This window comes from Panulirus ornatus, chromosome 14 (assembly GCF_036320965.1).
Source record: "Panulirus ornatus isolate Po-2019 chromosome 14, ASM3632096v1, whole genome shotgun sequence".
Classification (NCBI taxonomy): domain Eukaryota; kingdom Metazoa; phylum Arthropoda; class Malacostraca; order Decapoda; family Palinuridae; genus Panulirus; species Panulirus ornatus.
In genome coordinates, this window is record NC_092237.1 from 56721073 (window position 1) to 56746479 (window position 25407).

A 25407-nucleotide genomic window follows, 5' to 3' on the forward strand; every position below is an offset into this window, starting at 1 on the left:
CAGTCTGTGAAGTACTTTCCAAGTAAACTGAGAAGTTGAAAATGGTATGTAAAAAGTAAAGGTATTGTTGCTTGTTAAGAATGGTGATGCTCACTATTTATAGTAATTACTACCCACCTTATACCAGATCTGTGAAACTAACATTTCAGATTTCATTATTTTTATTGTACATATTTAATGTTAATGACTTAACAGTTCTTTAATGCACTGATAGAACTGTTAACCTTTAAATGCTTTGGTAATTAATACTCAGTGCATGGAAAATGAGTGATGATGTAGACAGAATGCTTCTTTTTAGACCATGCTACATGTAACCAGATAGAAACAGACATTTTTAATTATCACTCAGTAACTGAACTTTGGACTGTTACCATGTGGAAGTTATATGAACCTGGGAGGGCAGGTTCATGGAAATGATATAAATCCAAGATTGTGGCATATGGTGGTGCCATGCCAAGTATTGTTATTTTGTGGAATTGGCATGATCCTAGGGCTGTTACCTTGTTGAGGTAACATAAACCCGAATTGTTAACCTCTGGAGATGTTGTGAACCCAGGATTGTTACTTTGAGGTGATAAGAGTCCAGGATTGTTAAACTGTATTGTCAAGGAGTCATGAACCCAGGATTTTTACATTGTGGACATGCCATGAACCCATGGTTTTTACTGTGTGATGGTGCCATGAAAACATGATTGTTACCATGTGGTGGTGACATGTACCCATGACTGTTACCTTAAAGAGGAAACATGTCTACTCTAATACAGCAATCTCAGCTTTCATATGGAGAAATCATCTCATTTCTTTCAGTATAGAATCACTTTCTTGTTATTCCTACTTTAAAACACACAGCCACAGATTACATTTCATTCAAAGTTTTGATTGTTGACCAGTCATAAATCTACAGCATTTTTGTTTCAAGTTTCTGATTTAAATGAAGATGGATCTCTCCAATCTTTTAATCAAAGAAACTAACTTACATAGATATTTTGCAAACTGTGTGATCAGTAGATTTAAAGAAACACATCTGGTGTCCTTTTTTATGTTTTATCTTGTATATTTATCAACTTCATAAAGTAATATTAATTGATCAGTAAAAGCCCCTGTTAGTATGGGCTCATCATGTAAAGTACATGAACTCTTGCTATAACTGATTAGTAAAAGCCCATGTTAGTATGGGCACATCATGTAAAGTACAGTGAACTCTTGCTATGTCAAGACTAATTTTGGGGAAACCCTGTCCAGTGAATCCCTTTTTCAGATATATCTGACTAGATCATTATATGAGATCTTCAATGAGTATATTGGTTTTTAGTCTGATAAATCTAATGGCAACAGGAATGGATGAAGGCAGCAAGTATGAATATGTATATGTGTATATATGTATATGTTTGTGTATGTATACGTTGAAATGTATATATATATGTATATGTGCGTGTGGGCGTTTATGTATATATATATGTGTATGTGGGTGGTTGGGCCATTCTTCGTCTGTTTCCTTGTGCTACCTCAGGGAAACGGCAATTATAATAAAAAAATAAATCTAATGATAGTCTGAATGGCCACATATGTGGGTTGGACATTCATAGTGCTGTATGTACCTGTAAATGTTTGTACAGTGAACTGGTATGTACAGGAACCAAAAATATATTAATACAGTTTTTACGTACAGCATCTGTACAGTCCTTACCAGAGCAATTGTAAATGGTACATTAGTATGGTACTTGTAGTGATTGTAGACTAAAAATGATGTAGGAGGTGGCCATAGTGGTTGTGGTGGGGTTGGAGGCAATGATGGTGGTAGCAGCACATTTCACATGCCCTGCAGTACGTACTGCACTTACAATAATACTTACGTATTATTATTACATACCTGCTACTGTAAAGTCACTACGGAAGCAAAATTGTCACATATGATGGTGCTTCTTTAGCACTGTTATTAACATGGGTAATGTGGCAAGACTGACCCTATGCTCTGAGTAGCCAGAGTGAATGAATCTCTATACAGCAGAAATAATGCACTGTATACATATATTGATATTCAGATTTAGTGAAATCTGGACTTGGGGGGGGGGGGGGGAATTTATTATTTATTTATTGTAAATGTGGTTGATTCTTTATTAGAGAAAACAACATTACATAAGCTCATTCATGATGCCAGGCAAAGTTTTAGATGTAAAATATTTTTTTTACTTGTTTTTATTGAAATATCAATTTGTACAATGTATATTTTCTCTTGTATATCATTGTACTGAAACTCTGAAATTGTTGTACAACTAATGCACAAAATTGTCATAACTTCAAGCAGTACTTTTTTATTAATATTAACGTATGCCATACGTTTTCGATATGTCATAAGATTAAGAGATTAATAAATAGGCACTTCCTACTTTATTATAAACATCTATTACTGTGCTTGACATTTTGAATTATGCAGGAGTGCAAACGCTGCACTGTTCACAAAGTGTTCATCTGTACATGCATCCGGATTTATTGTAAACAAACAGCATGGTGTTCAAGTCCTCAAGCACTTTTCCTCCAACGTTTGAGTATGAGCTAGATATGGAAAATTTTCTTGTTTGAAACTATTATAACCCTGTTAAATTGTGTAAGAAACCTCTCAGCTAGTAGTTGTATCAGTGACATGAATCAAATATGGAAAACTATCAGTCTTGGTGTAAAACTGGATGTGTTATTGTGGTATGATAGTGACTGAAGTCCTACTGATATTAGTACTGTAATGTACACCATGTTACAGTATAAGATTTTAGCTATACAGTAACTTTTATTTGCAGAAACTGTGCTGTATTTACCAAAACATTTGTTAGAACCAAGCATTGAAGCACAAACTGGTCTCATTATGAGTATTGTGTGTAACATTCTAGGAGATATTTAGAAAGCAAATGACTTTCTATAGAGAAGAAATTACTTGAGACAGTATGGATTTAGGAAAAAGAAATAATGACTAAATAAATCTTAGATTTTTCAAGAGATGTTTTAGACAAAAAGGGAAGGCAATATAGATTTGTTTATATATGGACTGCCAAAAAGTATTTGACATTGTACCATGAAAATTACTGATTAAGAAATGGGATCACGAAGAAGGAATAAGGGAGGAAACTCCTTTGCTGGATAGAAGATTATCTCAGTAGAAGAAGAAGGATGTATGGTAGAGGAGTCTTCTCTAAATGGATTTGGGAGACCAGTGGAGTACCCCAGGTATCTGTTCTGGGACTATTACTCTATTTGATTTATGTATATGATTTGTCTAAAGGTATGGATTCTTACTTGATTGCAGATGATGCAAAGGTCATGGAGGAAGTGAAAAGTGAACAGGATTGCATCAGCTTACAAGAGGCCCTAAACAGACTCTAAAGATGGTCTTATAAATAGTTGACAAAATTCAACCCAAGCAAATGTAAAGTGATGAGAATGGGACAAAGTGGAAGAAGGCCACAATATGATTGTTATGTAATAGGAAATAAGCTTAAGGATTCTGTGTGCAAGATGAACTTAGGAGATGACATCATTCCTAACCTGTTGCCAGAGTCCAATTAGGAGAACAGTCAAGGCAACAAACTGTCTTTTAGGAAATATTAGTATAGTTTTCAAGTGTATGGATAAGGAAATATTTTATGAACTTTTCATGTCTTACATAAGGCCAAAACTAGAATATGCTTCTCAAGTTTGGTCACCATACCTAAAGAAATTCAAACAGTTAATAGAGAAGATCTAGAGGAGGGTAATGGTACCAAAGTTCAGAGAGCCAAGTATCAGAGAAAGACTAGAGGCATTAGATTTACCCACCCTGGGGGAGAAAAGGAGAGCAGTGACCTGATCACAACCTCTAAGTGTTTAAAACAGATTAATGATGTACAGTAAAATGTTCTTAAGGAGATGGAGGGATAAAGCAACCAGAGGACAGAACATGAACTAAACAAAGAAACTTTTTAAAAGTACCACAATTCAGAAAGCCAGGTTACAGAGAAAGACTAGAGGCATTATATTTATCCAGCTCGGAAGAGAGAAGGGTGAGATGTGACCTGATCACAACCTAAAAATTTTTAAAGCAGATTAATGACAAAAACAGTGAACTGTTCTTCTAGAGATGGGATAAAGCACCATTGGATATAACATGAAATAAACCATGAAATTTATTTAAAAGATAATAAAGAAGTGCATTTATTATGTAAGAGTGTGTATGAATGAAATACAATGACTGAGGACATGGTTAATTTAGAAAATGTACATAAATTTAAGAAGTTGCATGGTTGTACAGAATGTTCTAAAGATGGGGCCCCACTAGTGTAAAACTCCTTCTCCTTATAGTACAGATAGCCAATACATAATTACAAAAAATGGGTTGCTTTAGACTATCATTAAATTTATTGGACTGCTTCCGATAAATCTGTTAATGGTCCAATTGAAATTGGGTGTCTGATAAAGCCGATTTCCAGTATATAGTGTCCGACATAGCAAGGTTTCCCTGTATATAATAGTCTGCACATCATGACAGAATTTGTATATTTGTTCAGCTATCAAGTGAAAGTTTGGATTTAACTCCTGAAAAATATAGTTGCTGACCCATTTGCAAACAAGGATGTTAACCGCTGATCAGATCATTCAAGACTTTTATACTTCATGTTAGAAATACACAAGAAACAGGAAGAAATTTTAGGAGGACTTCACTCAGACAAATAGGTTTTTAGTAATATTTATTTATAATGGAATCAGAGTACAGTGCATATCTTTTCTGTTCAGCAGAATCATGTATATTCCAGAGATTTCTAGTTGTTACTATTAGTTATTTCATATATTTTCAGCATCATAATTTCTGTTATCAGTATAATTGATTAATTAAAATACATTTACAATTATCATACCTTCATGTAGAAATTGTGGCAACATTGGTTGTAAATCTATAATAAATTATTTGTAGAAATGGTGATGGTGATTTTAGTAGTAGAAGTATTACTTCTTGTTGCTATTTTTGTAGTAGTGTAGTTGTAGTAGTAGTTTGTAGTAGTAGAAAATGTGGTGTTTTTAGTATTATAAGTAATACTTCTTGTGGTTGCTTTTATAGTACTAGTATTAATAGTAGTAGTAGTAGAAGTACAGAAGTAGTAGCAGAAGTAGTTGTTTTAACTTATCACTTCAGTAAGCCAAGTCATCATAACTAATTACTTGCAGTGTGTTTCAGAAATATTTTTAGAATTCTTTTCTTGAAATATTTCCATCTTACTTTTCAAAAGACATCAGCTGCTCTTAGCATATATTTCTGTTGAATATGCCAAGATAATTGAAAAATAGGAATGATTAATTGTTTCATAATACAATATTGTTTATTACTTTGCTGTATTCATAATAGTTCTCATTCTTCATCTTGTTACATTCGCCATCTACCACTTTTTATTACCAACTATTAAGAATTCATTTGCTGTTGCTGCATGGAATTTACATGAGCATAAACTTTTAAAAGAGACTTAATAGCAAAACAAGTAAATTATGTAGATATGATATTAGATTATACGAGTATCACATTTCTCAAATTATAACCACCTATCTCTCTTGAATAACTTAGTAGCTGGTGGTTTTACTGTTTTACTTTCTTCATAAATATACATATACTGGAGCCCTCTGATCAGAATTCAACAAAGAACTCTTATTCTGAAACATCAAGTGAAAGTAAAATTAACAACTCTTGAGTACTATCCTTGGAAGATTAAAGTAGTAAAGCATAGGATAGCCTTTCCTAAAGCATAACCATCAATTTCATGTATTGAAACCTTAAGTTTGCTGGTTTACCATGTGTACTGTGTCTTCTAATGAACCCCTTGATGGTTAGTTTAAAGTTTTGAAGTTTTTCCTTAATTCATATATACATTGAATTACATAAACAACTTAATCTTAAGTAATTATGAGATTCCACCAAAATCTTATTTACTTCAAGTGAAATGCAAAAGTAAATGAAGCTCCTTTAAAGATATACTCAGTCAACAAAGACTAAGTGCTATTTTAGTCTATACCATGAAAATTCTTCAGTCAACACAAACTCAGTGCTGTTTTAGTCCATGCCATGAAAAATTTGCATTATAAAGATGTTCAAATTCACCAATATATATGATTGAACATTTGGAATTTGCTTTGTCTGGTTCCAAAAAGATTCTGACTAAACTGAGAAGTATGAACTGTTTTTTTTTTTTTTCTTTTTCATCTTTTCTTCACATAATGCTTGATTTAACCCTTAAACTGTACAATCAGTCTGAAGTGACTCTCCCCAGTGAAGAAATAAATTTTTTTGTTATAGACAGTATGTATATTATCCATAAGTAATGAAAAACCCTAATTTTATTTGTATAGGAAGGTTTTAAATGGACTGTGTTTAAGCAGGTGGGCAGCTAAAGTTCAATCACTTTTTTCCGATTAAGTAATGAAAGGGTAAGAGAGATGTGTGGTAATAAAAAGAGTGTGGTTGAGAGAGCAGAAGAGGGTGTATTGAAATGCTCTTGTCATGTGGTGCTTTAGTCACATGGAGAGAATGAATGAGGAAAGATTGACCAAGAGGATATATGTATCAGAGGTGGAGGGAACGAGGAGAAGTGGAAGACCAAATTGGAGGTGAAAGGATGGAGTAAAAAGATTTTGAGTGATTGGGGTTGAACATGCAGGAGGGTGAAAGGCATGCAAGGAACAGAGTTAATTGGAACGATGTGGTATACCTGGGTTGATGTGCTGTCAATGGAGTGAACCAGGACATATGAAGTGTCTGGGGTAAACCATGGAAAGTCTTGTGGAGCCTAGATGTGGAAAGAAAGCTGTGGTTTTGGTGCATTATACATGACAGGTAGAGACTGAGTGTGAATGCATGTGGCCTTTGTTGTCTTTTCCTAGTGCTACCTTGCACACGCATGCATGGTGGGAGGGGGGTGCCATTTCATGTGTGGTGGGGTGGCGACGGGAATGGATGAGGGCAGCAATTATGAATATGTACATGTGTATATATGTATATGTCTGTGTATGTATATGTTGAAATGTATAGGTATGTATATGTGCATGTGTGGGCTTGTATGTATATACATGTGTATGTGGATGGGTTGGGCCATTCTTTCGTCTGTTTCCTTGCGCTACATCGCAAATGGCGAATAGTATGAAAGAAAAAGATATATATAAAATGCCGCACTGTCAGGAGCAAATATAAAAGAGCTACAAACCACAAAAAATTGTGCACTCAAAACAATCACCGGATGCCTTGCAACCACAAACACTCTACCTTCACAATGAAACAGAGATCCTCTCAATATGATTCCACCTGAATATGCTCAGCATTATTAGACCCCTACCACACAAACCATTCTATAACTAACCACCAGTCTTTCTATATATCTGTATCTCTGATGCCTGTTCCCAACTGGAACCTCTTAGGGGGTGGCCACGGCAGTAGTCTCTCCATAACTAGTGAACTCCAGTGCAGCTTCTTTGCCTTTAGTGCCTCACCCTAAACAGGCCTGTGGCAGAGGACAAGTGTAATGCAGTGTTTGCAAAGGCTCCTACTTAATGTTCTTATTGAGATGTCTACCTAATGCTGTCTATCTGTATCTCTGATGCCTGTTCCCTTCCAGAACTCCCTCTAGGGGATGGCAAAGGCATTAAAGTCTCCATAACCAGTAAATCCCAGTGCCACTTCTTAGCCTTTGATGCCTGACCCTTAACAGGCCACTAGCAAAGGGCAAGTCTAGTGCAGTGTTTGCAGAGACTCCTACCTAATGTTCCTACGTACTACTTCTACATAATGTTTCTACCTAATGCTCCTACTTGAATATTCCTACCTACTACTATCTGTTGTTCCTACCATTTTGCCAAAAGGGAGGGCTAGGGTAGAGCATATGGTTCAACGCATGAATGAGCTGTGCGAGTTAAATGTTGTCATGTGTTGTGTATGACGAGGAGAGGTTGTATAATTGTGGACAAAATGCTAATAATCCACGTGTGGACAAGGCAGAAAGAAAAGACAGATACTTGGGTCAGAGAAGTGCAACTTGACACCCACTGAAGTGTGGCTTACTACTTGGTCATCACTGACCCTCCTGATACCCACATGGGTACTGCTGGCAATATAACCACCAACCCCCAGGTGGAAATTAAAGGCTTACACCTGCATCATTCTTGCCAAATGGTGACTATTTATTCACAATGTAAACTTTAGTAACACCTGTGTCCAGTACACGTATTTTTATGCACTTATTCCGTGTCCACCACAGTGGTTACATTCCTGGATAACTGCATTTTGGAAAAATATTGTGTTACAAACCTCTTAATGCTTTACGGTTTAAGTGGGAGTAAGGAAATCTGACCATGGATCATAACATACATGAAGAATATTTATATTTGTTTTTTGTAATAAAAATCTGTCACTGCCGCTAGATGCTATCAGCTTTTGAAGCTTCTTATTGATTAGCTCTTTGTGATAAGACTGCAGCAGCTTTTTCACCACCTTGCCCATCATGTCTTTGAAGCTTTCCCCTAACATTTCTTTGGTAAGCTTTTCAAACTCAAAAATTTCTTTGCCAATGGTGGGAAGTCTCTTATAAACACTTTAGTGGGCAGGTATCCCACAGGGGATACTTATGTTGTAAGTGGTGAAAATTTAGGGTCTTGCCTGTTAAAGGGTTTAAAATAATCCATACCTGCAGGCCAGAGGTGGTGCAAGCATGCATTCACTGTAGAGGTTTTAATTCCTAATCTTAAGAAACAATTCTGTTTGAGTTGAATAACTCTTTTAGACAAATTTACTTCTGAATTTCATGCCTGTAGTTCAAAGTTGCCTGCTGAACCTGAATGGTTGCTGAGGGGGTAGTGTGCAGTAATTTCTTCGCACAGTTACACAGTCAGTCATCCTTTTTTACATTCTCCTGAGTTTTCTAGGAAGGAAATTGAAGTTTTTAGCTAGATTTAAAGATCAGGCAGAAGTTAATCTTGAGTACCTGATAATGATGATCAGTCTTCAGACCATGTGGAGAGTTATTTTATGGACTTTGAATTTTCCATAACCAAAAGCTAACCAACATGACACAAAAGAAGGCATTTCTAGTAAAAGTGGAAGAAATGTTGCCATTGCTTCCCTAACCTTAACAAGAGTGCATCTGACTGGTGTGGCTAGTAGCTAATCAAACTTTTATAATTTTGGTGGCATGAAAAAATATCAATGAATCAAACTGATTTTACAGTAATGAGATTAGATTTTTGGTGATGTACAATAGGTCATAAAACGTGAATTGTCAACTCGTTGACTCCAGGCTTTACTCCCCTATGTTACAAAGTTTTGCTCTGAAACATCAACAGAGCTTTTACAAATCATCAGCATGAAAGTATTGGATGAATTATAGTAATCGTTATGTGAATATTTTTGAAATTGTAACATTTCTTATGTGGAGAGAACAAGTGAGGAAAGATTAACAAAGAGGATATATGTGTCAGAGATGGAGGGAACGAGAAGTGGGAGACCAAATTGGAGGTGAAAGGATGAAGTGAAAAATTTCTGAGCAATTGGGGCCTGAACATACAGGAGGGTGAACGGTATGCAAGGAAGAGAGTGAATTGGAATGATGTGGTATACCGGGGTTGATGTACTGTCAATGGATTGAACCAGGGCATGTGAAGCATCTGGGGTAAACCATGGAAAGTTTTATGGGGCTTGGATGTGGAAAGGGAGCTGTGGCTTCGGTGCATGACAGGTAGAGACTGAGTGTGAACGAATGTGGTCTTTGTTGTCTTTTCCTGGCGCTACCTCGCGCGCCCATGTGGGGGAAGGGAGGTGCCGTTTCATGTGTGGCAGGGTGGCAACAGGAATGGATGGGGGCAGCATGTATGAGTGTGTATATATGTATATGTTTGTGTATGTATATGTATGTATACGTTGAAATGTAGAGGTCTATGTGCGTGTGTGGGCATTTATGTATATACATGAGTCTGTGGGTGGGTTGGGCCATTCTTTGGTCTGTTTCCTTGTGCTACTCAATCAAACCACCTCACACCACATATTGTCCTCAAACATCTCATTTTCAACACATCCACCCTCCTCCGCACAACCCTATCTATCGCCCATGCCTCACAACCATATAACGTTGTTGGAACCACTATTCCTTCAAACATACCCATTTTTGCTATCCGAGATAACATTCTCAACTTCCACACATTCTTCATCGCTCCCAGAACCTGTGCCCTATCCCCCACCCTGTGACTCACTTCCGCTTTCATGGTTCCATACGCTGCTAAATCCACTCCCACATATCTAAAACACTTCACTTCCTCCAGTTTTTCTCCATTCAAACTTACCTCCCAATTTACCTGTACCTCAATCCTACTGAACCTATTAATCTTGCTCTTATTCACATTTACTCTCAGCTTTCTTTTACACATTTTATCAAACTCAGTCACCAACTTCCACAGTTTCTCACCTGAATCAGCCACCAGTGCTGTACATCAATGAACAACAATTGACTCACTTCTTAAGCCCTCTCATCCTCAACAGACTGCATACTTGCCCCTCTCTCCAAAACTCTTGCATATATATATATATATATATATATATATATATATATATATATATATATATATATATTTTTTTTTTTTTCATACTATTCGCTATTTCCCGCGATAGCGAGGTAGCGTTAAGAACAGAGGACTGGGCCTTTGAGGGAATATCCTCACCTGGCCCTCTTCTCTGTTCCTTCTTTTGGGAAATTAAAAAAAAACAAAAACAACAAACAAAAAAAAAAAACGAGAGGGGAGGATTTCCAGCCCCCCGCTCCCTTCCCTTTTAGTCGCCTTCTACGACACTCAGGGAATACGTGGGAAGTATTCTTTCTCCCCTATCCCCAGGGAATATATATATATATATATATATTTTCCCTGGGGATAGGGGAGAAAGAATACTTCCCACGTATTCCCTGCGTGTCGTAGAAGGCGACTAAAAGGGAAGGGAGCAGGGGGCTGGAAATCCTCCCCTCTCGTTTTTTTTTTTTTTCCAAAAGAAGGAACAGAGAAGAGGTCCAGGTGAGGATATTCCCTCAAAGGCCCAGTCCTCTGTTCTTAACGCTACCTCGCTATCGTGGGAAATAGCGAATAGTATAAAAAAAAAATATATATATATATATATATATATATATTATTTTTATTATTTTTTATTTTGCTTTGTCGCTGTCTCCCGCGTTAGCGAGGTAGTGCAAGGAAAGAGACGAAAGAATGACCTAACCCACCCACATACAAATGTATGTACAAACACGTCCACACACGCAAATATACATACCTGTACATCTCAATGTATACATATATATACACACACACACAGACATATACATATATACACATGTACATAATTCATATTGTCTGCCCTTATTTATTCCCATCCCCACCCCGCCACACATGGAATAACAACCCCCTTCCCCCTCATGTGTGCGAGGTAGCGCTAGGAAAAGACAACAAAGGCCCCATTCGTTCACACTCAGTCTCTAGCTGTCATGTAATAATGCACCGAAACCACAGCTCCCTTTCCACATCCAGGCCCCACAGAACTTTCCATGGTTTACCCCAGACGCTCCACATGCCCTGGTTCAATCCACTGACAGCACGTCAACCCCGGAATTCCACATCGTTCCAATTCACTCTATTCCTTGCATGCCTTTCACCCTCCTGCATGTTCAGGCCCCAATCACTCACAATCTTTTTCACTCCATCTTTCCACCTCCAATTTGGTCTCCCACTTCTCCTCGTTCCCTCCATGTCTGACACATATATCCTTTTTGTCAATTTCTCCTCAATCGTTCTCTCCATGTGACCAAACCATTTTAAAACACCCTTTTCTGCTCTCTCAACCACACTCTTTTTATTACCACACATCTCTCTTACCCTATCATTACTTACTCGATCAAACCACCTCACACCACATATTGTCCTCAAACAACTCATTTCCAGCACATCCACTCTCCTCTGCACAACTCTATCTATAGCCCATGCCTCGTAACCATATAACATTGTTGGAACCACTAATCCTTCAAACATACCCATTTTTGCTTTCTAAGATAACGATCTCGACTTCCATGCATTTTTCAACGCTCCCAGAACTTTTGCCCCCTCCCCCACCCTATGATTCACTTTTGCTTCCATGGTTCCATCTGCTGCCAAAGCTACTCCCAGATATCTAAAACACTTCACTTCCTCCTGTTTTTCTCCATTCAAACTTACCCCTCAACCCTACTATACCTAATAACCTTGCTCTTATTCACATTTACTCTCAGCTTTCTTCTTTCACACACTTTACGAAACTCAATCACCAGCTTCTGCAGTTTCTTACCCGAATCAGCCACCAGTGCTGTGTCATCAGCGAACAACAACTGACTCACTTCCCAAGCTCTCTCATCCACAACAGACTGCATACTTGCCTCTCTTTCCAAACTCTTGCATTCACCTTCCCAACAACCCCATTCATAAACAAATTAAACAACCATGGAGACATCACGCACCCCTGCCACAAACCAACATTCACTGAGAACCAATCACTTTCCTCCCCTCCTACTCATACACATGTCTTACATCCTCGATAAAAATTTTTCACTGCTTCTAACAATTTGCCTCCCACACCATATATTCGTAATACCTTATATATATATATATATATATATATATATATATATATATTACTACAGCAATTATTATTTTCTTTATCTTAAAGGTAAATAATGTCTGATTAGTTGATGTTTTAGTAGGGGAGAGAAAGTGGGAGCTTGCAAGTGACTGATGCATGTGATATTCCAGGTTTGCCAGGAGAATGCTGGTGACATCTGTAGACAAGTGGAAGAATCAAACTAATTAGGAATTCATGTGAGGGTATTACAGTGTCAAATGATGATATCAGCAGTGAACCAGTATACTATCATATATTGACTATAGCAGTTTAAGGGTTAATTATAGTCATATTCATATATCTGAAACTATGTAGAAAGGCAGATTAATTTCTCCAACTTAATTTTCAAAGGGTATCAGTATACCTGAAAGTACGAAAATGTACAGAGTAAATAATATATACAAATTCATGACTGCTGTTTTTCAATTCAAATTTTATGATCTGAAATGTCCGGAATGGCACTCACTACAAATTTGTGTTGTCAGTGTTTTTTCTCAGTTGAATCGATCTGTTCATAGTAGTAGATGTAAATATCTGTGTAGTGAAATATGATCAAAGTATTAGGATAATCTTAAAATTTAGTGTTTAAATCAAAAGTCTATTAATCCTTCACGTTTTCAGATGAAAAATCGAGCAGTAACACAGTGGAGGAATGGTGGTGAACTTTCCCTCTCTTTCTGCTAGTTTTCCGCTGCTGCATGACGACCTTTAAGTTCCCTCAAGCAAGTTTGGGAAAATTTTTTGTGTTCTATTTTGGGAACAAAGGTTGTAAAGCAAAGACATAAATGCAAAGCCTCACAGATTGCAGATTTCAAAAGGGTGTGGTTTGTGGTTTGCATGCATTAATTGTGTAAACCATTCTTGGATAAGGTAAAACTTGGTGTAAAGTGAAGTCAACGTTACAGACTGCAAGTTCTGCTGGACTGGCAAGACCTGAGGTGTTTCTATATATAGTTGTTTTACATGGTTTGTGTTATATAGTGGGAAATATGGAATGAAGTACTTGTTGAAGATTTTTTTATAATGTAATTTTTTGATATGTCGGATTGATTCTTGTATGTTCATCTTGAATACTGATTAGTATTGTTACACTGCAGATTGAAAGAGCCAGAGAATAAATATCATATTATGAATTAGCCACATAATATACAAGTCATTTTCTTGTAAAATCAAATGTGGATGAATTGTGGATATTAATTTCTAACCTTTGCATTAGAGATTTCATGTCATCTGTAGCTTAATAGCACTAATGAAGTGCAAGTAGAGAGAGAGTGAGAGAGAAAGAGAGAATGAGAATGAGAGAGAGTATATATCTGCCCAATTTTGTACCTGATTCCTAATTTAAATATATGTAAAATACTTATGGATTAATATACGTTAAAGACACAGTGGTGACCATCTAATACAGAATCATATTGGCTTTTTCAGGTAATGCCAAATGGGTGTGTTTAAAATCAGTGCCCAATTAGAGTACAATATTTTTTTCAAGCTTTCTAACTATTTTATAATAGATTAAAATTCATTGGTTGTCATAAAACTTAAACATAAGGTAATTTTAAATTTCTAATAGGTAGGTATAGCTTGAATACAATGTTAATAAGTTGAGGAGAATACTGTGCTCTCTCTGAGTACATCAGAAAAACTTGGACATGTACTTTATTAATTCTGGTGAACAGGGCTTCGAATAACTCTAAAAAAAATTCTTGTATTTCTCAAACAATGTATAGAAACAAAGTCAGTGTCATGATATTCAGTTTAACCTGATTGTAGGCAAGAAATTGGTCTAGTATTTTTATACATTTATGCAAAAATATTGGCTAAATCTAGAGGACAAAGTTTGTAAAGCACTGATGAGAGAAAGAATCCTTGAACTGGTTACCTTTACTGAACCAAAGGCAATACATTGGTGTGGGTCATTATAGACTGAAAGTTTTCAGTATGATAATTAACAACATAGCAAACATCATTTATCATATCATTAAATAGCATACCTCAGTTAACAAAAACCTTTCTCCCTCTTTAGTCATCAGGTATAAAGTTTGTTAATTCATTAAATTTCATGATCGACTTTGCAAGTGATATTGTAGTATATATGACAAAGAAATGGTAGGAAATATATTTCCAATCATCAGAATAACTTCCAAAAATGAAGGACTGTCTTGGTACTTGATTTACTAATTACAGTATTTGAAAATCAGTGAGCAGAGAGTTCTTACTAAAGTAGCCAGAAAGCATGAGGCTGGGGAAATCTTTAATGACAGTGAAATTTATGAGGGTCATAAAGTGAATTAGTAGTACCGTTTTACAGAAAACTTATTCAGTTGATGATTGGCATATGTGAAGTAAGCCATTTAAGTAGTCTGTCAGCATCATTTATTTCTCCATTGCTGCTTGTATAATGAATGTGACGTTTTTCAATACTACATAAGGGAGTATCAACCATATTTTTATTCTTTTCATGAAAGTGTACACCCTGAAAATTATGCCATATACTTATGGTTCATTCCTGTTAAACTTAAGCATGATGTTTTATCTCTTAAGTTTATTTAAACTCAGAAGCAGTAGCCAGACATCAAGGTAAAAAGATTGTAAAATATCTGGGTCTTTAGAATGTTACTTTATTACCTATGGACTGTCATTTCCTTGTCAAGGGCTAACAGAGGTCATTATTGCTCATTTGTAATATGATATATTTGTTCAAGTGTTTAAGTTACAAATATATCTATCATTCTATTCCTCTTCTCTGATGCCACTTACTGATGTTTCTGCCACCACTTGCTAGATAACAACTTATAAGTACAGACCGTACAAGTACAGTTCACTTAACCTGTTCTTATTCTTACACTTGATATTCTCAGCAACTTATTATATAATCCTAAAAGTAGCTCAGGGAAGCCCTTGTGAAGTTTATCATAAAATGTAAACTGCAGTGGACAAAGCACCAAAGTTTTTGTGTATAGGAAATTTTAAGATTAATCTTGAAAAACAAAAATGCTATGCACAGAGTTGATCACTTCTGTTATCAGCCTGTATTTAGAAATATTTCCCCAAAACAAGTTACAACTATACTGGCAGATAAAATTCTGAAAACCTAAGATTCTGCTCACAAATTCTCATGCCAAGACTGCTGAGGGTATAGCCAGTATATCAGACAGTGGCTGTGCATTTTAGATATTGAAGTACTTGATACTTAGAAAAAGGCTTAGCTAAAAAAATTCTTGACTTTTGTCACCAGTGTGAGGAAATTTCTCATTTAAGTAATATTTTATCCACTAAATTTTATTAAGAGTAAGGAATTCTGTTAACATGATACATGAACACTGCCATCAGAAATAGTTTTAAATTTTAATTTCATATTTTTTCCAATATCTTTATTATCATACTGAAATAAATGGCAGAATTGTTTCTTCTTATCAGTATCCTATACAAACAAAAGGCATTTGTTCAAGCTGTGGTTATAAGCTAATACTGGAATGGTACACGGAGAACTTGATATCTGTCTGGTTTGATTAGTTTGTTCAGAATGATTTGATGCGTCTCACCCTTCTTTATTGTGCTGAAAGAACGTAGCCATAAAACTTTTGGAAACCCGTACATCCCACTAATTTTCCAATATAGGACTTACCATCTTAGTGGCTTGATTAGTTTATTCAGGATGAGTTACAGCATCTCACCTTTCTTTACTTTGGCTGAATGAATGAAGCTATAAAACTTTTGGAAACTAGTACATCCCATTAATTTCCTAATATAGGACCTTAGTATCTATCTGGTTTGATTAGTTCTTTCAAAAAGATTTAAAAGCGTCTCATCCTTCTTTATTTGTGCTGAAAGAATGTATTCATAAAACTTTTGGGAACAAGTACATCCCACTAATTTTCTAATGTTCCTGATAGGTATATTGTGTTAAATGAAACTGTCTAGAGCTTGGAATATGTGTCATAACTACTTTTAGGACACATGGGCTCCTGGGATTCTGGCCATTTGGGGGATTCTAGTTCACTTTCATTTCTAAACATCTTTGCCTGTTGATACTTATAATTTCTCTGGTATATGAGTCATGTGTTCATTAATGAAATGTATAACTTTCAGTTAAACATGTATTGAACCATCTGCTGAAATTTTAGTAATTCCAGGAATACCAGATAAATGTTAAGCATTGAAGAGGCTTCTTCATTATATAACGTTTCTATCATGTGTAAGAACAAAAGTATCAATAACAAGAGCACGATACATTCATTAATAAAGAATTCAGTATGTAGACCTTGGCCGTCCTGTAGGTACAAGTGCAAATAATTTTGCTAACATACGTCCTGTGGCAATGAAAAATGACATCCCCTAAGTCAAACAGAAGAATGTTTTGTGTTGTCAGATTGATACAATTCTTACCAAAGTTTAGCACTACAAAACTGATTTGTCCCTGAATGCCATATTTGGAAAGTGCAAAGTGCAATTTATTAAGATTTAAAGAAAAAGACTGTACAAAATCTTACTCCAGTAATGACATAAATCACATGAAATTTATGATTCTTTTCAGAGCACATAAAATGTAGATATAATGTGTTGAATTTCTGGGGAGCAAACAAATGATGCAAACAATATTATATTCAACATGAAAAATATGATTTGGAAAAGGTTCTGCCTGTGTCACCTTGCTCTTAAGTGCAGGTTTTAAGTCACCAAATAAGCAGCTGTAGCAATGTATTGTTAGTTGAGCTACAAATTTATGTTTATGCTACAGTCATTGATTTTTACATACAAATCAGAGAAATTATAGAGAAAATATGAATATATTTTTTGCTAACAAAAATTTAATTTTTCTAGAATTTCAATGACGGTGATCAAATTTATGTTATGCATTAACTGAGTATAGTATGTACAAAATAAGTGTTGTTCTTGAATTGCACTGTTCTGTTTTACAGGTCACTTCACCAATTTTTATGCCCATAATTTCATAATACATTCCCAGGAACTTTTATGGGGCTCTTACAGCTTCAAGGCTGCATTCCAATCAGGAGCAGGGAAATAGCAGACTCCTTTGGAGTCAAAAATTATTTGATGAGACACTAAAAGAACTGTATGACACAACCTCACTGAAGTTGACCCATCACATTTGATGTAATTACTTACAGAGTCCAGTAATACCTCTCTGCCTATATATTCAGGTAATATAAAGTACCTTGAAGAGGTTTACTCTGTCTAAATATGGATATAAAATAAGAGCTTCCTAGTACTTAAGAGCAAGGTCATGAGTGCAGAACTTTCTCTTGGCTTTTAGGTCATCCCTACATACTCCATCATCAGAGGCCAAACATGAATACTTAATCATTGTTCAAAGAATTATTTATATAATTTCAAATGTTACACACAAACTGGATATTTCATTAATTTGCTGTGATTCATTTTTATGCGAGTCATTTTTCTTACTACAGTATAATAAAATAGTCCTCTAGAGTTAGTACTTTGAAATCTCTTAGTAACAATACTTTTAAGTTTCAAATACCACCACATTGATGTTTACCATTATGATTACTGGAGTTCTCTTTGGTATAGTGGAGACCTTTGTTGTGCTGAGTTTCAGATCTTAGTATCAGAACTTTGAATCATTTAACATTGCTCTGGATACTTTCAAAGGTAAAAGAATGACCATGTATGTACAGAATGCTAAAAGCTAAGCAGTACTAATGATACTGAAAGGAATTTCCTTTAAGACAAAACTGAACACTCAATTACCTTTTTCTTCTAGCCTCATAGCTGTAGTAGACTAACTTGGGATAATTTAATATTCTCTTGTCTACTTCCTGTTTGATGAAGTTTTTCATTTTAAAACATACAGTCCTGTATAAATTTTTGCAAATTTTTTGTCATTGATTTGGTGCATTATTCCTACCATGTTATGTCAACTAAACCACTTTATATGAAAAGCAAAAACAGTATTTGTTTTACCATTTCATCACTTTAAGGAAGAAAGCACGTCTTTATGTTTACAGAAAAATTATCTGATGTACTGCAAAAATTGCCCATTGTGTGAGACCAAGTGTAATATCTGTGATGAACCAAAACTAATTTTTTTTCCTGATCTGTTAAGTGCTTAACAGTATGTAATCTAAAGCTTTATATGGGCATTCACAAAGGCTGTTTCTTTTCATTGGAGAAGAGAGATATGTTTGACAGAAGAGACATGCATTTTCCAGAGATGATTTTCATGACATATAATACACTAATTACAACATAGAAAGCACGTATTATATGTTTATTTGAGTGCATGTTTGTGGTGTGATTGGTTTTATGACGTACATTCAAGTATTAAATTCAAATTTAATAAGGCCTCTGATTTATATTTATCATTCTATGTAAAACTATTGATTTATTGACAGATATTGTAAAGAAATATAAAACATCACACCTTTATCTCAGAAATATAGTAAATCTTGGATGAGACTTTCAGTTCATGGGTTATAGCTGTTGTGTGTGTGTGTGTGTGTGTGTGTGTGTAACTACCTATTTTTATTGTACAAGGAGGGAATTTTACACTCGAAAGTGTGTGTGTGTGTGTGTGTGAACACATGCTCATGTTTGTGATACGAGCACAGGTGTCTTGGTGTGCATTGTAAATGTCATAGCATATATTCTTGTTGACAAAAGAGATATTGTCTTATGAATTGAAGAAACAAGAGAAATTAATGCAATATGTCAATCTCTGTATCAGACAGAATGATAAATGTATGCCAAGAAGGTATGAGCCTCTCTTCTTCAGATAATGTACTGTAAAAGGAAGGACAGAGAATCTTAGTTTTCTCAGTAGTCACTAAGAAGTTTAAAGAATTTTTTACACCTGCTCAAATTGCAGAGGAGCATTTGTCCCATGAATGAAACACTTGCCATCCATTTCTTCTGTATACCAATAGTTGATCCCTCCCAAACCCTGTTTTATCCATTCCAATCCCTTTTTGTTTTTTCATCTCTAATTTGTCTCTTCCAGTATCTGTATGACTGAAGATTCCCCCCTTTTTTCTGACAGACTTAAGACAACATGACAGTTATTAGGGTTAATTAGATGGGTAAGCTTACAAAAATGGCACCTGTTAATCTTATATTGTTATATTAAATTGTTTTATCTCATATATTTCAAGTTTTGCCCATTTAGATTATATCCTAATATTAACAAGCCAAACTGTATCTTCTAATTCTTTGAAGTAATAAATCATATTGCAAAATGAGTTAAAAGCTCACTTTTTAGAAGGGTCAGAATTTTACAATCAGAAGAAAGTTAAATAGTTTAAGTGATCTTTTTTCAAAAGAGTGAGCTTTTCTTATTCTGAGGATTAGATGATGTTGCAGGAAGGTTTCAGGCAGTATTTTCTTTTTATTTCAAAATTCATCTATTAAAATATTCATGTTTAAAATTCTTCCGTAATCTATCTTTTACATGTAATCTAAGTTCATACTTATATCCATGTATACATCCCAACCACTTTATAGTTTCAATCATCAGTTTCTTAAGGAATTGTATCCAATTCTGGCATTATGACTTTTGGCCAAGTATAAATTAACATATTCTCATTGAAAATTATAAATCATCTTTAGTTGAATTTTTTTCCATTTTTTGTCAGGGAAAATCAGTTTTGCTGAAATTATTCTTATGGACCAAGATAGCTAATCCCATCACAGTATTTTCCACAAGTATGCACTGACAGCAACTAGTCTCCCGCCAAGAATCTTGTGTAACCCATGAATGTTTAGACAGTTTGTGTGTACCTGGGTAGAACATAATTAACCAATGATTTTTGTTTGTTTTGTTTTTATGTAACATACAGTTGCTTCTTTTTAGCCTTATATTTTGTTTTACTGACACTGCAAGTTCAGGTTATTTTCACTCCATAATCCTATCTGTGAAGTGAACCTTTTGCATGGCATTCGAGAATTCCTATATCTAGTGATATTTTTTGTGACAGCACAAATAGTAATGGAATATTCCTCTCTAATGTAACACTGGAATTCTCTGGCATGGAAATGAACATATTTTTTGTGAGTATGGCTAATTCACACCCCATATTTTAATATAAGCAGCACTTTTTTATTTGATGAGGAACTTGAGTGTTTTATAAATCCAAATTTGGATGCATGATCTTCAGAGGATGGTAACTCAGTGTAAGGACTGCAGCCCCTTCCCTTAGAGATACAACCCTTTTCCTAGATCTTTGGACCTTATGCCCTTACTCCATAAAGACCTTAATGTGGCACCCAGGAGGAGGAGGCATTATTGTGGCAGAAATGGAAAAGGGTGGCCGATGATCAGTGAAGTTTGTATGAAACAGAAAATAACCCTTGAAAAGATACTGTCTATGACTGAAGCACAAGTCAGTTTTCTTGAATAACTGTAAAATGCTGAAAGTGTTGGACTAGAAAAGATATTATGGTGTCCGGTGAGATGAAAATTATGTACCCTGAAAGTGAAGTGTAACAGAATATGAGGGGAAACCAATCAGAAAAGAAAGTATGCAAAGCTGTCAATTTGAAAAAGGAAGGAGCAGTGATTGAAGGGCAAGTGCATAAAGTTGACAAAGGCCCGATTTCTCAGTCACCACTTGAGAGACAATTCACCGTGGGTCCAGTTCTCTAACCTGATTGATAAATGAACTGTCAGTGCTTAGACTGGCATTCTCACTCTACTTATTCTCAAGCAGTGATTGAGAACTTGGCCCAAACTCTGTCAAACAAAAAGTGCAAATTTGTTGATTAAAAGCTTTATATTTAATGTTGATTATTGCCATTATTTTAGTGAACCTATGAACCCTATCTGTTTACTGGGTTTCAAAGGAGTGCTTCATGGTATTGTGAAGTGGACCTGGAATTTATTATATGGTAGAAATACCTTATCTCTGTTATGTTGTTGAAATGGACTTTTGCCGATAGTTTTGTTCCTTTATATTATTACTCTGGATATATCCCAACTTTATCAGGTATACAAACTATTAACATTCTTTATCAGTCCTGTTTGTTTCATATATAGTCTTTAAATGTCATAATATGGAATAATCCGTTGTGTTTTGAATGCATTTAGCCCACAGTGAAGTCAATTTGAATCTCGCTTCTGAGTGAAATTTTGGGGTTATCATGGGATCGAAGGTTTGGCTAATGGCTACTTGACTTTTGTATCTTGATTCTAGTATGTTATCATAGTCTTTGGTGCAGAAAAATACTGTAACAAGAGAGAAATTTAATCACTGTAGAATTGAATGAAAGTGCTAGTTATAGTGAAATTACAAAACAGAAAACACTGTTATTGGCTGGATATTTGAAAAGGCTCAATTGTAGTTTATTTTTCACTCTGCTTACTGGCATATCTATCATGTTAATGATTATTTTTTCTTACTTTAGTTATTTCAGGACTTTTTTTTTATATCAAAATACCATTTTTAACTTTTTAATATCTAATATTTAATTGTTGGTAAAGTCAAGTAGGCATTACTAGGGAAGATGGTTGAGTTTGGGTACAGTGCACTGTTAGAAGTTCCAGTATTCACTTTATTACAGATAACCCATTCTGATCTAGTCTAAAAAAAATCTATGAAAATGAATGGCAGTGTTGCTAATTGTCCAGTATTTGTATTGCAAGACTGGGTAATGATCACAGAGAAACAAAGTACATGATATGAAGCAGATAAAGTGCAGTGCACTGAATCTCAATTGTCTCCCCAGTGTTTGTTGGAACAAAGGCAGACTGAGCTAAGAAAAGCTAGAGTTTCTATGGTAAGTGTGACCCTGTGTTATGGAAAGCCTTCTTTGGAACAGTCAGTAATTCGAGTCTTAAGACAGTTCATCCCATATGCTAACCTCAGTGCTGATTATGGGTGCACAGTCAAAGATTCATGTTAATCACTAAAATAATTAAAAACTAAATTCCTAATTTCAGTTCACCGAGAAAGATACTCTTTCACATAAGCCTGTAAATTGGGCCAGAATTGCTGAATTTCTAACAATTGAGGCCAAACATAATGGGTTGTGATTACCAAAAGCTCAGCTTAATACACCGCCACAGTACAAAAGAGGTGGGCTGAGACAGGCAGAGTCTACCTCACAATGTTGTGGGTCACTCATTATAAACCATAGACATGTTCTGGTAACATAAATAACAAACAGCAGTTGTATCAAGCAAGCAATCTTGAGTTGTACAAACTTATCTGTTCATTTGAAAAAGATTATGCCAACAGAATGTCAAAGATATGCCTATGAGGTGAGGCCATGGATTATTTAATTTGTAAGGTATTTCACGTTATGGCAATGATTATCGGTAAGCTGCACAGAAATATAAAAAATAAATACAATGCCCATATTTTTTAATGAGAAGTTATGAAATATAAAACACAGATGATAATAGGCCATTTAGAAATATATTTAAATAACTGACCAGCACAGTGAATATTTAACCACGGAAGAAATAATGTGATTAATCTAAGTGTATGTTTTTGCCAAAGATTATGTACCAAGGCTTAAAGAAAACACGTTAATAAGAATCCAGTAGTACATTTCTGCTTGTAAGACATTTGTCCTATGCTTCATTTTGTCTTTAATTTTGGGTAGTGTGTCATTCATTAAATCAAAGACAGATTTTTACCTTAGAATTTAATAGTAAATGACCCATAATGTTGAGTTTAAAAAATCTAATAGATAGTGTTAATGTGAGAATTGTGTAAACTTTAAAAGAAATATGCTGTTATTGTTGTCACTTGAATTGAGATTAATTAAAAATTTTAACATAGTTTTCTAAAATTCTAAAGTAAAGTTTCTCTGGAGAGGGTTAAAGATACAAGTAAGAGCAAAGTTAGTGCCAGTTTTATTTGTTATCTGATTACTTATCAATATATGGATCTAGTATACTAATTTCCACATACAAAGCTTCATGAAATACAGAATCTTAGAAAATACTCTTGGCCACAGAAAAGTTTTGCACAGAATCTTAGAAAATACTCTTGGCCACAGAAAAGTTTTGCACATTCTTGGGAGTAATTGAATTTGTGTTAATTGCAGCATATCTCAATGATTACAGCACAAAAAACTGTTCTTGTCATTTCATGTGCAATGTGCAAAATTTGTTTTCATTGTGAAAGTATTAAAGCATAATAATAGCGAATAAAATATGACGTTATGAAGTTTTATATTCAAGTAAAATGCTATATGAAATACGTAGGGGAATGCTGACCAGGAATATAAAATAATTTAAATCATACAATGAAACAAGTTTTACTTTTAAATTTAACAAATACATTTCCCACACACCACTAAGCAGAAATTATTTTGAAAATACGTTGAGTCTGAATAGTTTGTTGTAACGTACAAGTAATTACAGGCTAATATAGTGTTCAACTTGGAAATGGGCACATAAATAAAAAGCTAATAGGCTAAAGAATTTGGGATATAAAAGTATGCATACTAAGCCAAGATTTTATCTGTGCTGTTTGTCTGCTTGGACACTAAAGTATTTGCAGGTAGTTCAAAAGAAGAATTTGTAACTAAAATTACCATTCTATTGAAGATTGAAATCAGAAAGGTTCTTTTTATTTACAGTCTTCCAAAGGATACCTTACAAATTGAATGCCACTTCACTTCACTCTCTCCAAAGTTGCCCATTGTATTACCTTTCCACTTCAACAGATCAAACAGTGTCATCATGTTCTAAAAGCCATCATTGTTTCATACCGGAATCCTTACCTCTTCCTCACCTCCCCAGTCTAACCTGCTGCATTAGCAAGGATTAGCATGAATAAACAGATAGAGGCATGCAATACAGTGTCGCAGAATGTTGCAGTTTAGCATGGTGATGACATTTGATGAGAAATACCAGTATGTAGCAAAATTAGCAAAGAGAATTGCCTATTTAAGATATTTCAATAAAGTGTCTATTCACAAGTGGGTTTGAAAGATGATATTCTTTATTGAAATGAGAAACGAGCTCTTTGCTGGTTACGGTACATTTTACTGTACACATCCCAATACAATGATGACCCCATTTACTGGTGTCTGACCTGTCCTTACAACCTGTAAATAGGTATAGAATAAAATTATTACATAGATATTTAGTTTCATTCAGTCCATTGTGCTAGTATATGAGAAGCAAAACTTCACATAGTGTCAATGAGTAAAGAAATGTATATATATCATATATTTTTATGTATTATACTTGATCACCATTTCCTGCAATAGCAAAGTAGCGTTAAGAACAGAGGACTGAGCCTTAGAGGGGAAAATCCTCACTTGGCCCCCACTCTGTTCCTTCTTTGTTAAAATCCTCACTTGGCCCCCACTCTGTTCCTTCTCTGTTAAAATCCTCACTTGGCCCCCACTCTGTTCCTTCTTTGTTAAAGTAAAAAAATGGGAAGGGAGGATTTCCAGCCCCCTGCTCCCTCCCCTTTTAGTTGCCATCTACAACACACAGGGAATACATGGGAAGTATTCTTTCTCCCCTATCCCCAGGGATAATATATTTTTTTTTTTTTTTTTTTTTTTTTTCTTTTTTTATACCTTGTCGCTGTCTCCCGCGTCTGCGAGGTAGCGCAAGGAAACAGACGAAAGAAATGGCCCAACCCCCCCCCCCATACACATGTACATACACACGTCCACACACGCAAATATACATACCTACACAGCTTTCCATGGTTTACCCCGGACGCTTCACATGCCTTGATTCAATCCACTGACAGCACGTCAACCCCTGTATACCACATCGTTCCAAT

General features: G+C 35.2%; 1 protein-coding gene across 7 annotated transcripts in view; it reads left to right on the forward strand.

Annotated features, from left to right (window-relative positions):
• LOC139753459 (uncharacterized) overlaps nucleotides 1-24747 on the forward strand; it is a 123497-nt gene extending 98750 nt beyond the window's left edge. For all 7 annotated transcript variants that reach the window (XM_071669998.1, XM_071670001.1, XM_071669995.1 and 4 more), the window contains exon 5: nucleotides 13298-24747. In XM_071669998.1, the coding sequence (XP_071526099.1) occupies nucleotides 13298-13360 (63 nt within the window). In that variant the 3' untranslated portion in view covers nucleotides 13361-24747. The remainder of the gene's footprint in view (nucleotides 1-13297) is intronic.
• Nucleotides 24748-25407: the final 660 nt, after the last annotated feature.